Source organism: Pieris brassicae, chromosome 12 (assembly GCF_905147105.1).
Source record: "Pieris brassicae chromosome 12, ilPieBrab1.1, whole genome shotgun sequence".
NCBI lineage: Eukaryota > Metazoa > Arthropoda > Insecta > Lepidoptera > Pieridae > Pieris > Pieris brassicae.
Window position 1 is genome coordinate 922,118 of NC_059676.1, and position 16,584 is coordinate 938,701.

At 34.4% G+C, this 16,584-nt stretch overlaps 1 protein-coding gene across 1 annotated transcript; it reads left to right on the forward strand.

Annotated features, from left to right (window-relative positions):
* Nucleotides 1-273: 273 nt before the first annotated feature.
* LOC123717283 (4-coumarate--CoA ligase 1-like) lies at nucleotides 274-15,644 on the forward strand. The gene is made up of 9 exons (XM_045673199.1): nucleotides 274-432; nucleotides 4,384-4,591; nucleotides 11,096-11,414; nucleotides 11,689-11,851; nucleotides 12,854-12,993; nucleotides 13,374-13,500; nucleotides 13,948-14,166; nucleotides 15,096-15,266; nucleotides 15,477-15,644. The coding sequence occupies exons 1-9, from the start codon at nucleotides 316-318 to the stop codon at nucleotides 15,600-15,602; spliced, it is 1,590 nt and encodes a 529-aa protein (XP_045529155.1). The 5' UTR covers nucleotides 274-315; the 3' UTR covers nucleotides 15,603-15,644.
* Nucleotides 15,645-16,584: the final 940 nt, after the last annotated feature.

Consider the following 16,584-nt stretch of genomic DNA (forward strand, 5'->3'; position numbering starts at 1 on the left):
TAACACTTTAAATAATTGTAATTCACGATAAGGTAAATTTTACTAAATTAATATGTATATCTATATTTTTTACTATAAATAGAATTGGAATTGTAATTACAAAATACTATTTTTGTACCTATAAAAACTTTTTAAAAATTTGCTAAATTTATTAAAATACTTTTGTTAGTGTTATTTTATATATTGTGTGTGCGACGTAATTAGATATAATTATCTTAATGCTTGTTTATCATTACTCATATTCACCACTTGTTATACCAGTTCAGTCGTTAATAGGCCACAAAGCAGGCCGATCGTGCGCATCACTGCATAAAAATGTTAAAAAATCCAAAATATGTGTACGGGGAGAGCGATCGACAGATTCTCGCAACGCTGCATTTCGGAGAGTATGTCTTAAAGAAAATATGGGAACATAAGGATAATGTTGCTATGGTATGTTTTGATTTGTTTGTATACCTCAATTGTAGATATCACTTTAGAGTTCAGGCTACTGCGGTCTCTAGTTACCTCACTAATGTCCGGTCTTGCCGTTACGTAGGTAACTCCATATACCAATAAAGATACTGTGTATTTATGAACGCTTCAACGTAAAAAAACAAAGATTAAAAGTTTATTAAAACGCGTCTTACTGTCTTGTCTTTAAGATCAATTAAAATTTTCAACCAAGCACTTTATAGCAAATACACTATAAGTACATGTTTATATGTTACTACTATAGTTTAATTCTTTTAACAAAAGTAATCTTTTTGTGGTCATTGTTCAATTAGCTTCAGTTGTAATCGTTTACAATAAGTATGTATTAATTTTAATGTTAAATCATTTCCTTTACAAACTCGTGGTTACTTATTTAAGGTATAATATAAATGTATAGCATTATAAAGAAAATGATACTATCTCTGACAACATACACTTATCCTCATTTCATATTATAAAAGTATATATTGGTCCGAGTATAATACAAACAAAAATGCTATTTAATGAAGATTGTGTTAAGTGACATTTTTGATTCTACACATACTTAGGATTAATAAGAGTAAACTAACCTAGCAACCGTTGGTTGGTTAACCCGTCAAATTTATAGGGTGTTTTATTTATGGTCCCTCAAAAGACACGCTTGTTTGCAAGCCCTAACGAAAAATATACTTATAATATTCCTTGAAAAATACATACAATTTCAAGTTCAATAAGATGTGTGTACGATAAGCGCAAAGTGCGGAGATAAATTTAACTGCGGTAAATGACATTAATCTACAAAGATATAAAGTGTGGTTGTGGTTTACTCCAATATAAAGGGAGGATCCTTGACCAGTCTAACCACTGACAGGATCTGGCTGGTTTGCAGTGATTGGATCGTCCGAACTCGTTAAAACAAGTCGGCGCCCCCCACAATCCTTTTTGTAGGAAAGGGGTAATAATCGATACTTTAACGTACCAACGATGTGGGATGATATTTTGCCTTGTCGTGTGGACGCCAACTTCATCCATTGGCCTATAGTTAGGCGCTCCAGGTCGTCGTGAAGACCGACGCGACGTTACGAGATGTGCGCATGGGGGTGTAGCCGGTGGATATGGGTAGAGGCACAATACGCGAAGACTAGTGTACGTCATGCATGTTCGAATAAGCCAGCCAGATCGAGATGTTTTATCATATGTTTCTGGGTATGACGTCAGCGAACACACAATCCCCGCTAAATAATCGCTACAAAATAATGTAATGAATTCGTTGTATAATTAGGGAAATCGTTTACAGTTTTTGTGAATATATTTTCACTGTTAAACGGATTACACCCCATAATTAAAAATTTTACGTATCTTGTTAGTTTGTAATTGTTGTATATGACAAGAAGTGCAAGTGGAACGTACGATAATCTCAATTATCACTTATCAATCATGGAATAAGTTAATACGTATTTATTGATTTCGTAATCCATTTTATATACGAAAAAACAATTCTAAAGATATCATCTATCTATCACTATATATCCGAACGGCTGGACCGATTTCGCTAATTCTTTTTTTGTTGTGTTTGATATTGTCAGAATTGTTCTTATGAAAGGAAAATTAGATAATTTAATGAAGTAATCCGGACAGTTGTTACAGCAAAAAATATTTTTTTTGTGCGCTTTTACAATTCAAACTTTTTTGATGTAACCTTATGGCGTTTGACATAACATTGACAGAATGTGTGCTACAATATAATATCGCCAAAGAGGATGTAAGAAATTATAATATCGGTTAAAACAAATGCTTCGATCAGAGTTAATGTATTGATAAAATACATATAAAATAATTACAGTCGCTAATTGTTTGTGGCATTAATCTTGAAAATTCGTTTTTCACTAACTTATATGTTATACTAACAAAACTATACAAACAAATATACGCGCCAGAAACAAAAAAGAATGTTGTATATAATAAAGCATTAAAATACATTAAGAATTACACTTTGTTTCTGAAATATGTTTTATTTAATTATACCAATTAAAATTAATATTAATAGTAGCGACAGGACAACGTGTGTCAGTCCGCTAGTAATATATTTACAAAAGGAAAACATCAATAACAATTATTAATAAATTATTAGCTTATCATTAAAAAATATCAAACACACAACACTTACTCGTCGAGCGAGCTTCGTGCGTCGTGCTTATCTTGCCAAATAAAATAAAATAAATCAATGGCGCTACAACCTTATTAAGTCTTGGCCTCAGATTTCTGTATCTGTTTCATGATCATTTTTTAATTTAATAGGCAAGTAGGTGATCAGCCTTCTGTGCCTGACGCACGCCATCGACTTTTTGGGGTAAGGCAAGCCGGTTTCCTCACGATGTTTTCCTTATCTTGCCAAAGCCGCGTACAAATTATTTGGTATGAGGGTGTGTCATTGAATGAATGAATTATGAATGAATGAAAAATGAATTATTTCATCAATTACCATCTAAAATTCGCGCGTTTAACAAATTTAAAAGGACATTAAAAATACATGTCAGAGTGAATCTACTAGACTGAAATTGGAACGTGTTTCTCGCTGGTATATACATAATGTTTCACATGTAAATAAAATACAATTTTGTAATGAGAAAATAAAGTTTTTAAACATTTAACTGAGTAATACCTAATTAGGATGTGGTGGGGTAAATACATTGTAACTAATGATGCATGTGATTCAGTGCTATGGAAGTTCTTAATACTGCTATCAGCATATTTCGCGATCGTGTGATACAGAACATTATAATCTATTAATTAGCATATTTTGAAAAAAATACTATCGGAACGGATTACCTAATAATAATTACAAAGTGTCACAGTGAAGCTCTGTGGAGCTGTCCCCTCAATATTTACATGAGCCGATCGGGGAAATTCATGAAATTCTTTATCAAAACTCTTATTACTTTTAATAGGTTGAATATAGTTTGTTTTTCTTATATTATTTCGAACGAGAAACGGGCAGGAAGCTCACCTGATGTTAAGTGATACCGCCGCCAATAGACATTGGCATCTATGAAGTAGAAGCAGCAGCAGCAGTTGGTTCCACATACTGGTAGACCGGCAAAGACAGTCTTAACAGACATGACTGACGTCGAGTTGATACGGATGGAATTTCGGATGCTGACTCCGGCGTCTGATGTTGAAATGTAGACAAACTGTTAGACGACGGTTGATTTAAAAAGAGTTTTTAATTAAATAAAATTATCTGAGTTTTTTTATATAACTAGCTGCCCCCCCCGAACTTCGTTTCTCTTTAATGTGGTTTTAGTTAGCCTTACACGTGACACGAAATAATAATTTCACTGTATTATCGTCATTATAATTTGAATTTGATTTACACTTCGGTCTAAGTAACACATGGTTGGCTATGCTAACACCAACAATTAAAAAAGTTGAAATAATTGAATTTCACGGTATTTCGTTTACTACAAAATAAATTTAATTTATACTTTAGCCTCAATAACACGTGGTAATTATGATATTGAATTGTAGCTTATATGACACGTTTATCGGTTTACCATAGCAGTGCCATCTATTGATTACTTACTCAATCCAGTCGAAAAGTATCGACATCTGTTAGAATCTATTGGAGTTAACAGATAATTGTGACTGTCAATTAATTATAGACAAATAATTTGCAATAAAATAAAATTGCGAATTGGACCAGACTGCTCACGGTGTGCCAATTTAATTTAGGAGTCCATCGCGGACAAATATCGTGACAGGAGATTTATATATTCTTCTCTTCCGTTCTACACCCTTGATTTGAGAACTGGCAGTAAATGTAAAATTATTGATGTTCATAAGTGTACATAGACATGAATAAAAAATGATTTTAAATTTAAATTTATTTCATATTAATCTTAACATTTAACCAATTTCGTATTATTCCAGATAAATGCTTTAACAGACGAACCTCTCATCTTTAGACAAATTGCGCAGGATGCTTTAAATATCGCTGTCTCACTCATGCGTATGGGCGTTAAAAAGGGAGACGTGATTGCAATTTGCTCAGAGAACAGAGGCGAGTACTGGAGTACAGCGATTGGTGTTTTTTGTACTGGAGCTGTTGTAACTACAATAAATACTATGTACACTAAAGGTACATTTTCTTTTTCATACTTTGATATTAAAGTCTTGCGGGGGGGTGGTGACTGGTGAGCAATCCAAGAGTTCTTCGGGAACTGGGTTTCCTTTTGCTTTGCGCGACGGCGACGGCGAAGGCCAAGGTTGTTTGCGATACCAAAGACCAGAACCATAATTATCAACGTGTACATATTAAAACTAATAAGATATATGTTGACGCATTATTAAAAAAAGGTTATTTTAAGGGCGTAGGGGCGACGCTATTGCCTTCTCAATGGCGAAACAATTTATTGTTTCACGCACGACAATCACTTAGCAATACCGTTGACAAAATATATAGGAAAATGCAATATAAGCAGCTAAAATATGCTAGATAGCTATATTATTCTATACCTACGACGATTATTATACAAATAAATACATAACATTAAAAACATACATGAAACGGCTGAATTCAAGATTTTTTGGAAATTAATTATTTTAATTCTCAAAATGTAAGATGTGTCTTAGGCATAATGCCAATCTTTTAACAAGTCCGCAGCCTTTTGACTCTCTTATCTCTCTCTATCTCTTATATGGTGAAAACTCGATATATGACCTAATTCTGTTTGTAACTCGCCAACGTTGTCGTATCGATTTTTGTATAGCAAATGTTTCACGTGTCCCCAAAAGAAGATGTAATGGTGTTAGGTCTGGGGATCTTAACGGTCATCTAATCGGTCCATTTGTCCACTAATCTGTCCACTAGGCTGTTCTCCCCCTATGGCTCATAAGAGCTGGAGTTCCATCTTGTTGGAAAATTAAGTTTTTTAACTTGCTCCGTCGCGCAAAGATTTCTTATCTTATCTCTTAAAATTTGAAGTATTTCTAAATACTTTTCTGTGTTCAAGGTTCCTCGGTAAAAATCAATTAAGAAAACCCATTTTTTTTACTGGACATCAACAGTTGATTGAAAAACGCACATTGTTATTCGATGCAGTGACTCGTAGGGGAATTTCATTAGACCAAATACGATTTATGGTGTTCCTTTCTTTTAAAATACTACGTTATTGAAGAAGAATTATAACTTTTTGTCCATTCTCTTGATTGATAAGGGGTGTTTTGTTGACAATGAAGTCAGTTCGATTCCCGACGAGAAAATCATTGAATAGTTACTTTTTAAAATAAAATAAAGTCTTCTTTCAGCAAAATATCCTACGATATTTAAGGTATTTTCCCTTGATGCCCCATAGTCTTATTATATAACAAGCAGCTGTAAACTGCAGTGTTCAAACAAATAGGTATCGATATAATTATCGTTTATGGGTGGCGAATCGCTAAGTAATTTGTAATGTAAAATATAAGGAAAATCCCAACGTGGGCATTTTTGAGAAGACCTTTGGACCTAACTTTATCAGCGTTTTTCAATTATCATCATTTATTAGTTATTGTTTATATTATTTACTACTTTAATCTTGGAAAATTGTTGCAATGATAATGCTTGTTGTAATGATAAGGCTCACACTTTATCATTAGACAACTTGACTTGTCTTTGGTTTGAATCAAGAGCACGCTCATGTGCGTGCAATATTATTAGTATATACTCTACTCTCAGACGTTTTTATTTATCTGTTGAGTGAACTGACAAAATGTCGGCGTCATGACAGTTCCTATAGGTACCGAATAAGAATGATATTTATTTCCATCAAATACAATATTTATATTCTTAACATACATAGTAATAATAGTTATTTAAAAGTTAAAAATGGACCAGCTCTGGGAACCCCACGGCACAGTCTCTACTCCCAAAAAGAACAAAATTGGGGGAAATTCTAGTCTTCTAATTCTATATTTTCGCCGTTTATTACATCTATTAATGTATCGTTAGTTATAATAGTGTTACGAGCTAGGGGATCGGATAGAAAATGCCGTAGAGTTATTCAAGGGTTTATTTCTTGAAAAAATCAATGAGGAATTTATGGCACAATTTAATCGCAGAAATGCACTTATAGCACACAAAAACAATCACTTATTACTTCACTTATGCACACTTCACACAGTACTTTATCACTTATATTCACTTATATTCACTTTTATCGCTTCGGTGTTTCGCTCTTGTAATCGCATTCAAAACTAAGTGACTAGTCGCGTTTCGGCTCGCTTATATATCCCTGGGAATAATTCTAAACAATATTCGAGAACTTTCTAGGCGGGCTTGCTACTGAGTAGCGATTGCACAATTCTAGAACGTTCGCACTCTTTGTCTCTTTCGCACATTGCTCCGTCCTTGTCGTACGGCGTTCTAGAGTGCTCGTCTAGTTTCGAGAAAGTTCTGATCTTCTCTCTCTCTCTCTCGTATCATTTCGTCCTTGTCTCACACCTAGAAAGTTCGGTCTAGAATATTCCTTCATCAAAGGGGTATAACTAGGCCTGAAAACGCCTGAAAACGGGTCTCCTGAAAACTGCACCACTCCACTACACATGTTCTGAAACGGACTGAAAAAAGGTTTCAGCTTCCTGAAAACTAGGGTAACATTATGAAAATTACAATTTTCTAATATGTGATTGACCCTCTCCTGAAACGGTCAGAAATCATATTACAGCCTGCTGAAAAGTTCTCTAACTAGTGGAAAAATCTAGAAACATTGTAGTCGACCCGTCTTCGTAACACTACCCCTTCCTTAGACATGCTCGTCCCGAGCATCATTACTCCCTTTATAGGTGGCCATTATCTTTTCCCATCGAGTTTGCGGATCCTTAACAGCTGCACAAGCTCTACATTTCTTGATCCAGTCTTCTACATCTTCACGATAATGTATCCAATAAAACATTTCCTTAACCTTCATAAGAGTCCGTTTTACTCCTAAATGTCCACTAGATAAGTCAGTATGACACATTTCTAATATGTCGCGAACCTTCAATCTTGGTACAACTAACTGCAAATGATCGCCTTGAGCATTTTTCAATTTACGACATAACACCCCATTATGGAGAACTAAACTATCCCATTGAGCCCAGTAACTCTTAGTAGTGGTACTTGTTGATGCAACTTTACTCCATTGTGGCTTGACAGCTGAAGATTTCATCCAGTCCAGAATTGGTTTAATGTCAGAATCTTGTTGTTGCTGTTCCCGAATTAATTTCCCACACCAATCTGGACTTATGGTATCTGTTCTTAGTATCCTCACGTGGTCATTATCCCTTCCATCCTGTTCGTTAACTTTATCGCACGGTCTTTGAGACACATCATCTGAACTCCTTCTTAGCTCTCTTTCATGGGTAGATAACATGTCAGAAAATTTCTTTAACTGTCCCTCTGCCTTTGATAGAAGTATTGACAGGGCTTCCTTATAGTTATCCAGAACTGTTCGAACTGCGTTCCACTCTTGTTGATTACTGGCCTGTCCGTCCACATTGATTACTCTACAGGCGTCATAACCACTTTTTGAAGAGTTGCCTTTAAAACAAACTTCCTGCTCTCCACACTTGAACATTCCTTTTTCCAGATCTATCTTACACTTATAATACTTCATGAAGTCTAATCCGATTATGCAGTCATCTACTATGTCGGCAAGAACAACCTTGTGTCTGTATAAATTTCCACCAATCTTGAAGGTTGCGATACCTTCTCCCCGATCGGTTATGTGCTGACCTGTTGCCGTAACAAGCTGTACAATTCCTCTAGAAGGGCTTTTATAAAATGTCTTCAAAAGCTGGTATCTGATCACTGTTCGTGAAGCTCCAGTATCGAGTGTTAGGTTACACTTAGTTCCATTGACTTCTCCGTCGATGACTAAGGTATTCCCACGTCTAACCTTCACATCACCTCGGAAGTCTTTCTTAGGGCACGAAAACCTCATATGCCCTACTTCCCCACAGGTGTAACAGGTTGACCCACGTTGACCATTAGCTTTTTCCGTGATAGCCCTAATGCGGTAAGGTTGAGGATCTTTCCGAATCGCCTCCACCTCCAACGCATGGGCTAGAGCATCCTTCAGGTTCTTGGGGTGACCAAGATTTACCCTTACCCTGACTTCACGATCTCTTATTCCATCAATGAAGGTTTGTACTAATATCTTGTCTGCTACATCTGGTAAGGATGCGTAGGCTTTCCTTACCAGCTTCTCTATTTCCAGGCCCCATTCTTGTAAGCTCTCATTTGGTTGCTGCACTCTGTCCCGTAATTGAGCCCTATAGACTGGCTCCAAATGTGAGTCCCCATAACGTGACTCAAGGGCATCCAGCAGTCGCGTTAGTGTCACATCACCTGTCATGGCTTCTAAAACGGTCAAGGCTTCGCCTCGGAGTCCCAACATAAGAGCAGCTACAGCCTGATCATTTGTCCAACCGTTCATCCTGCATAGAGCATCAAACTGTACCTTATAGGCCCCCCAAGAAGAAGAACCATTAAAGGTAGGTGTTTCCAGTGTCCCAGATGATTCCACAAAACCTGACATCTTAACGCACTGAACCTCCTTTTCCAACTTAAGCAAGCGTTTCTCCTGTTTAGATAACCTACTGTCCAGGTTTTCAAACTTATCTTTTAAAGAATCAGTTTTCATTGTCTGCATCTCCGCAGCTGCTGCAGACTCTGCCACAAACTTCTCACGATTCTCCCTTGGAGTAATTAGCATTTTTCTATCCCACTTCTGACACCAAAATGTTACGAGCTAGGGGATCGGATAGAAAATGCCGTAGAGTTATTCAAGGGTTTATTTCTTGAAAAAATCAATGAGGAATTTATGGCACAATTTAATCGCAGAAATGCACTTATAGCACACAAAAACAATCACTTATTACTTCACTTATGCACACTTCACACAGTACTTTATCACTTATATTCACTTATATTCACTTTTATCGCTTCGGTGTTTCGCTCTTGTAATCGCATTCAAAACTAAGTGACTAGTCGCGTTTCGGCTCGCTTATATATCCCTGGGAATAATTCTAAACAATATTCGAGAACTTTCTAGGCGGGCTTGCTACTGAGTAGCGATTGCACAATTCTAGAACGTTCGCACTCTTTGTCTCTTTCGCACATTGCTCCGTCCTTGTCGTACGGCGTTCTAGAGTGCTCGTCTAGTTTCGAGAAAGTTCTGATCTTCTCTCTCTCTCTCTCGTATCATTTCGTCCTTGTCTCACACCTAGAAAGTTCGGTCTAGAATATTCCTTCATCAAAGGGGTATAACTAGGCCTGAAAACGCCTGAAAACGGGTCTCCTGAAAACTGCACCACTCCACTACACATGTTCTGAAACGGACTGAAAAAAGGTTTCAGCTTCCTGAAAACTAGGGTAACATTATGAAAATTACAATTTTCTAATATGTGATTGACCCTCTCCTGAAACGGTCAGAAATCATATTACAGCCTGCTGAAAAGTTCTCTAACTAGTGGAAAAATCTAGAAACATTGTAGTCGACCCGTCTTCGTAACAATAGTATGTTTTAGGTAAACCTTGAAATCTATGTAACACATACAATAATATCTCGTAATAAATACATATTTTTTGTTCGTTCTAAGCTCAAACATATTTGGGTAATTAATATACAGTGACGCAGTTACTACTTCTATTTTATAGAGATAAAATATTAAAATTTGTATGTATAATTGCAACATGCATATATTTATATCAATGATCCCCGGACTGTACGTTTTACTAGGTCTTTCTGCTGTTATATTTGGGAAAAGAGATAATCCTCGAATAGATTCACTACTGACTGGCCCGAAGACTAGTAGCTAAGGCCACGAAGTTGTAGGTATCTAACGTATGCTTCGTTGGAGACACTTTGATAGCACGTTTCATTGTATGACGTCATTGCAGTGATATAGAGCTATATTGTTAATTAGTTAGTTATATTGTTACTTTGCTTCTAAAATAAATTTATCCCTTGGGTAGAGATGCAGGGTTACTCTACATCTTCTACCGCATTTACCATGGAGAGTGTTCAGAGGAGTTGTTCGGATTAATACCTGCAGCTTTCATCCTCGGACGTCGAGAATACGAAATTCCACCCGTGTCACCTCGACGTCCGTCCTTCCAAAACTAAGCGCTTTTAAGGCTGTTTTCCGCGCACTACAATTATGTAGAACCACCTGCCCACTGAAGTATTTCCAAACCAATTCCACGTAGGGGTCCTTTAAGGAAAAAGCGTACAAATTCTTAAAATACCGGCAACTCACTTGCGAGCCCTCTGACATAAACATCAGATGAGCCTCCTGTCAATGTCAATGGACCCTACCAACTAAAACCCAACAGCCTCATCTGTGACAGTTTCTCTTAATCCGTGTCCCCGTCAAGAGCGTCTGCTATGAGCCCAACTTCCGAGTTCCTCACTTCCTTGGCTTACCACAAACTTTTTCAAATTCAAAGGATTTACAAAATCCGTTTTCATAATATATTCTATTTAAAAACATTATGTTACAAATGCTTAAATTGAGGAAAATTATTTTACGTAAAATATACATTTCGCGTGTGTAAAACAGCGCGTACATAGTTATGTAGGTTGTATAGCATGTATTCATACTATCAATGTCCTTTCAGATGAAATCAAACACGTGCTGGGAATCTCTAAACCTAAATATGTATTTTGTTCGCCATTGACATACAACAGGAACGGAAAAAGTTTCAAAATGGTGGAAAAGATATTTCTTTTCGGCAACGAGAGTGAAAGAAATACAATCCCTTACAACTATTTAGCAAAACCTAACAATATGTTGACTGAGAATGTTCAATTCGAGGATTTTGTATGTGCTGATGTTTCTGGACAGACGGACACAGCTTTAATTCTCTATTCTTCCGGGACCACAGGACTACCTAAAGGTGTTATGTTGACACATTTTAATGTGTTAACAGCTTGTACGTAAGTATTTTTTTTAACAAGACATGACATCATTTCATCAAGACAATGCACCGTGTCACAAATGAATGAATTGCTTCCGAATCCACTGTATTCCACCAGGTTGGCCTTCAGCGACATTTTCTTGATCTCCGAGCTTAAGAGAATGCTAGCTGATGTAAGTTATATTTGTTGATTAAGGTGATTGTGTAAATAAATCTTTTAGTATTTATTAAAAAGATTTTATAGGATTACCTTAAAATTTAAATATTACTACTGTAATATATTTATTTTCCAGACCGATCGAGTTAGCCGATCCCAGCGTTATTTTAAGCATTACGCCGTGGTATCATAGTATGGGTTTGATGACTGGTTTGAGAAGTTTAATACAGGGGACAAAGGTCGTTTTCCTTCCAAAGTTTGACGTACAAACATATTTTAAAACTATTGAAAAATATCAGGTATGTTATCTTTAAGCGTATGTAGTTTGATTTTCAGATATTTCAAAAATAGGTCACACCTTTATTTCGAAACCGTTACTAAACGAAATTTTTACTCAATATAGTTATCGATGCCATCTTGTTTAAATCGTCAAAATCTACAGAAGGAATCTGATATGTCTATTTAATTTCCCAGTATTTTGGTAGATGGCGCTAAATTAAACGTTACTAAACGAATTTTTTACTAAATATAGTTATCAGTGCCATCTTGTTTAAATCGTCAAAATCTACAGAAGGAATTTGATATCTATTTAATTTCCCAGTATTTTGGTAGATGGCGCTAAATTAAACTAAACTGAAATTTAAAACATAATTATTAGCGAAACCATTACTACACAAGTTGTCACCTAGCATTTACGGAATTTACTTAAAAGTTTATAAAAAAAAGTATAACTATTTGTTTAGCTACGGCAAATTTTGACATTAATGTAAATTATTTACTTATATATATTTAATAAAGTGTGTGTTTTTAGTTTAGTCACAGTTTATTTTTATACGACTTATTAATGCTAGGGGAATAACATTTTTAGTTGAATTTATTATTTAGATTTTTGTTTAATTGACCAGTGCATAAAATATGTTTAAAACAAACTTTATATAATTGAAAAATTAATGATATCAAAAGTGTTACTATAAAAATTAAAGTTCCTATAAAAATGTAATCATAGAAAATGATAAATTATATTACTGAATACCTTAAAAAGAAGCCGACAAATGGAAATAAGAAATTGGAATAGATAGCTATTAGTAGCTATTACGCATCTGCCTCGTTAACTAAACAAATTGTATGGAAAGTCATAATTTTTCAACTTTAATTATCGTATACTTGACAAAACTATAGTAAAGATCTTGCTAACGCCTCCAGACTTCTAATAAAAATACTACTATCGAATATCAAGATACCTATCATAAAAAAAGTAAAAAAAATTATAAATGTATCAAATTATCACATTGTATTCACAGGTAAACATCTTGTCCGTCGTTCCCCCAGTACTTGTAGCTTTGAGTAAAGTTAAGGAAAAATACAACACAAGCTCTGTGATCTCTGTGCGTTGCGGTGCTGCACCGTTGTACGAAGAGACTGCTAACATGGCGAAGAATATGTAAGTAAATGTATGTAATGTACTTAAAAGAGATTTTATTCAACACTTCGGAATGTTTAATGTTGAAAAATTATCTGCTATATGCAACTTTACAGAAATTGGTTAAATTAGATAAAGTTTAACAAAAGGCTTTTATTATCATAGACATGAATACAAATAATACAATTATTTCATTTTATCTTATTACTATTAAGATTATTACAGAATTTCATTATTTGTAATAGAATAATTACTATCATTGTTACTGTGTGTTAGGGACAAGAAAAAGATGGAGCGTAACCCAAAAATGTGACGGTACATTTTTTTCCAACGCCGATAAAGAAGTTTCACTTCACACACAATAACTAAACTACACATCTACATTTTCGAATTGTTTTTAGTTTTCCTAATCTCCAAGGAGTGCTCCAAGGTTATGGTATGACTGAATCAACTCTGATTTTAACGATTAATCTTAATACAGAGAAAATAGGTAGCGTGGGAACTGTTTATTATAACACAATTTTAAAGGTAATTTATAGATTTTTTATACTTGTGAATATGTGAATTGACAGTAGTGTTGGCCTAGTGACTTCAGCGTGTGACTCTCATCCCTTATGTCGTAAGTTCGATCCCCGACTGAGCACCAATGGAGTCTTTTTCTATTTGCGCATTTAACATTCGCTCGAAGGGTGAATATCGTTAGGAAACCGGCTTGCCTTAGATTCAAAAAGTCGACGGCGTGTGTCAGGCGCAGGAGGCTGATCAATTTTTCTTAGAGACAAATGATATTGAAACAGATACAGGAATCCGAGGCCCAGACCTAAAAAGATTGTAGCGCCACTGATTATATTTATAAATTATATGTAATTAGCTATTTTAAACCATTATTAGTATAATTCTGATTCTAAATTAATAATGATGATAAAAGCAGGCGCAAACGTTTATGAAAATTAATGAAATATAAAAAAAATTTAGATCGTAGATCCGGACACAAAAAAAGTACTAGGACCTTATGAAAAGGGAGAGATATATGCAAAAGGTTTATCTATTATGAAGGGATACATCGGAAAAGGAAGAGAGGACTTTGATGATGAAGGGTTCTTCAAAACTGGTGATGTGGGGTATTATGATGATGAGAAGTACTTCTATATTGTTGACCGGTTAAAGGAGTTGATTAAATATAAAGCGTATCAGGTTAGAATTGAATTATTAATAACATTTAAAACTATGTTTATATTATTTTATGTACAATTTAATTAATTGTACCATAGAGTAATACGTTATTTATAAAGACAAAACATCACAAGCTCAAACTGCCTTTTTATTTGCGTCTGTACAGCCACACATGGTACTGACAAAATTGTTCATACTACCTTGCAATCTGAATAATAATGATATTATTTTTATTTTATTATTCTATACTAATATAATAAACAGGAATCATTTGTGTTTTTGTATGTTTGTTTGTAATGTTTTCACACAAAAACTACTGGCCCGAATTCAAAAATTCCTTCACCATTTGAAAGCTGCATCTTCACTGACATAAGCTATAGTACATTGAAACGTGCAAAATATATCCCAAGGTGTGAAAAAAATTATACATTAAAAATCTGTTATCGCGTTCGCTGTGGACACTATTGATGATAGAACAAAAGGTCGTTAAGGAACAAAATATCTACAAAAATAATATTTTACCTTTCACGAGTCGGATGTCCCATGAAATTAATTTGCAGCCCCAAAACAAAACTACGTCAAGTGTTGTGTAAAGGGAAGTTTTGCATTTTGATTCTATTTTTAACAATTTATAATAAGCTTAAAATTTAAAGAAAACACTTTTTTACCGGATTGAAGCTATTATATATAGGAATTTATTATAAACTTATAATTAATTTACATTTTTTTTTCTTCCCGACGTTTCGTTCGCTTATCTGCTCCTTTTAATGGCCCAGGGAATAGGCTTAATTATATTAACATTGATGATTGGGTTTTAGTTTCTATACAAGTGTAGTTATTTTATTTTTGATTGTTTGTTTATTATTTTCCTTGCTAGTTTGAAGTTGTATGTTCTAATATAATTGATGTGTATGGGTTTTTGTGTGTCTGTTATATATCTTTATACACAGGTTCCACCAGCAGAAATAGAGGCTGTATTACTAAAACACAGTGGTATCCGAGAAGTAGGCGTCGTGGGTCTACCCAATGTATCAGCTGGAGAGCTACCTCTAGCATTCGTGGTACTACAACCTGGCGTGCAGTTGACGGAGAAAGAGATACAGGAGTTTGTTGCTGAAAGAGTGAGTTTCGTCGTATAACTTATGTCCCTATAGTAGAAATATATTTCGTATTTCCATAGCGTCAAGTAGTTCTGTATTATTTTACAAAAATCTATGTTTTACGATAGACAAAATAAAAATAAAAATTCATAATTAAACAGTTGACAATCAAAATAAAATGAATTGAGAAATATGAAAATTCTTTAAAAACATATCAAGTATTTTTTTCAGCTGTCAAATCCTAAACATCTTCGAGGTGGAGTTAGGTTTATTCCAGAAATACCGAAGAATCAAACAGGAAAGATACTAAGAAAGGAGCTTCGTAAGATGCTTAAAAGTACGAGAAGCAAGATTTAATTAATGTTTAAAGATATTTTATATTAAAATATTTTGAGTATATGTAAATTATTATTATTTATAAAATATTTGTGATATTAATATTGGTTAACTGTTATTGGTTTTATAAACAGTTAATAAATGAAATAAAAAATGATGATTGTTTATTTTATTTACATACGTAACTTGTATTGATGCGCAACATACATAATAAAAAAATAACAACTCTATTTGCTCCAAATTTTTTATCAGGCGTTAAAAAATATTATCCAAAAAAGCGCCTTAAGCCTGAGTCATGTTATGTAAGCTTACTTTAAAGTGTTAACATCGTTTTTCGTCACTTAACAACCAACATCCGGTGAGAGAACTTTCGCTTTCAACATTTAAAAGCATACAATTTTAGTATTATAAATATATTTAATTGGTTCGGCAGTTTTAATTCGGGGTAAAACTTTCAATGTACATTAACAGACTAAGCTTACATAATGGAACTAGTTATTAAAATACTTTTAATAATCAAAATATTGACAGTGACAGCCGAAAGTGATTTAAACAATGTGAACATTTCAAAAGATATATTGAGTGAAAACAATAGTGCTCTATTAAGACTTATAACCGAGAGGCGGTTTGATGAAAATTTAATAAAAAATGTCGAAACAAATACTGGTATTGTTAATAATTATGAAGAAATAACGGTATTGGAGGACGGTGAATTAAAAAGCTTGAAGTACAAGACTGCTAGACCGATGATACCAGTGAAATTAATAGTGCGTAATGAAAGTGATGTGACAGAAAGTGAAATGACAAAAAAACACGACAAACTGGACAAAACTAAACCAAAGTTTTTTGAGGAGCTCGGTTGTAAGTACTTATAGATAATAGATTCTTAAACAGTGTTATCAATTAGTTAACGCGATTGAGTGATTTATTAAGAAGGTGAACCTTCATGAACATAATAAAAACACCAAATTTATTTGTAAATGTGCCTAGTTGTGTTGTGCCG

Coding starts and splice junctions, on each gene's coding strand:
- LOC123717283 (XM_045673199.1), top strand. CDS start 316: ATGTTAAAAAATCCAAAATATGTGTACGGGGAGAGCGATCGACAGATT. Junction 11,415..11,688: donor AATGTGTTAACAGCTTGTAC/GTAAGTATTTTT, acceptor TTTATTTTCCAG/ACCGATCGAGTTAGCCGATC. Junction 14,167..15,095: donor TTAAATATAAAGCGTATCAG/GTTAGAATTGAA, acceptor CTTTATACACAG/GTTCCACCAGCAGAAATAGA.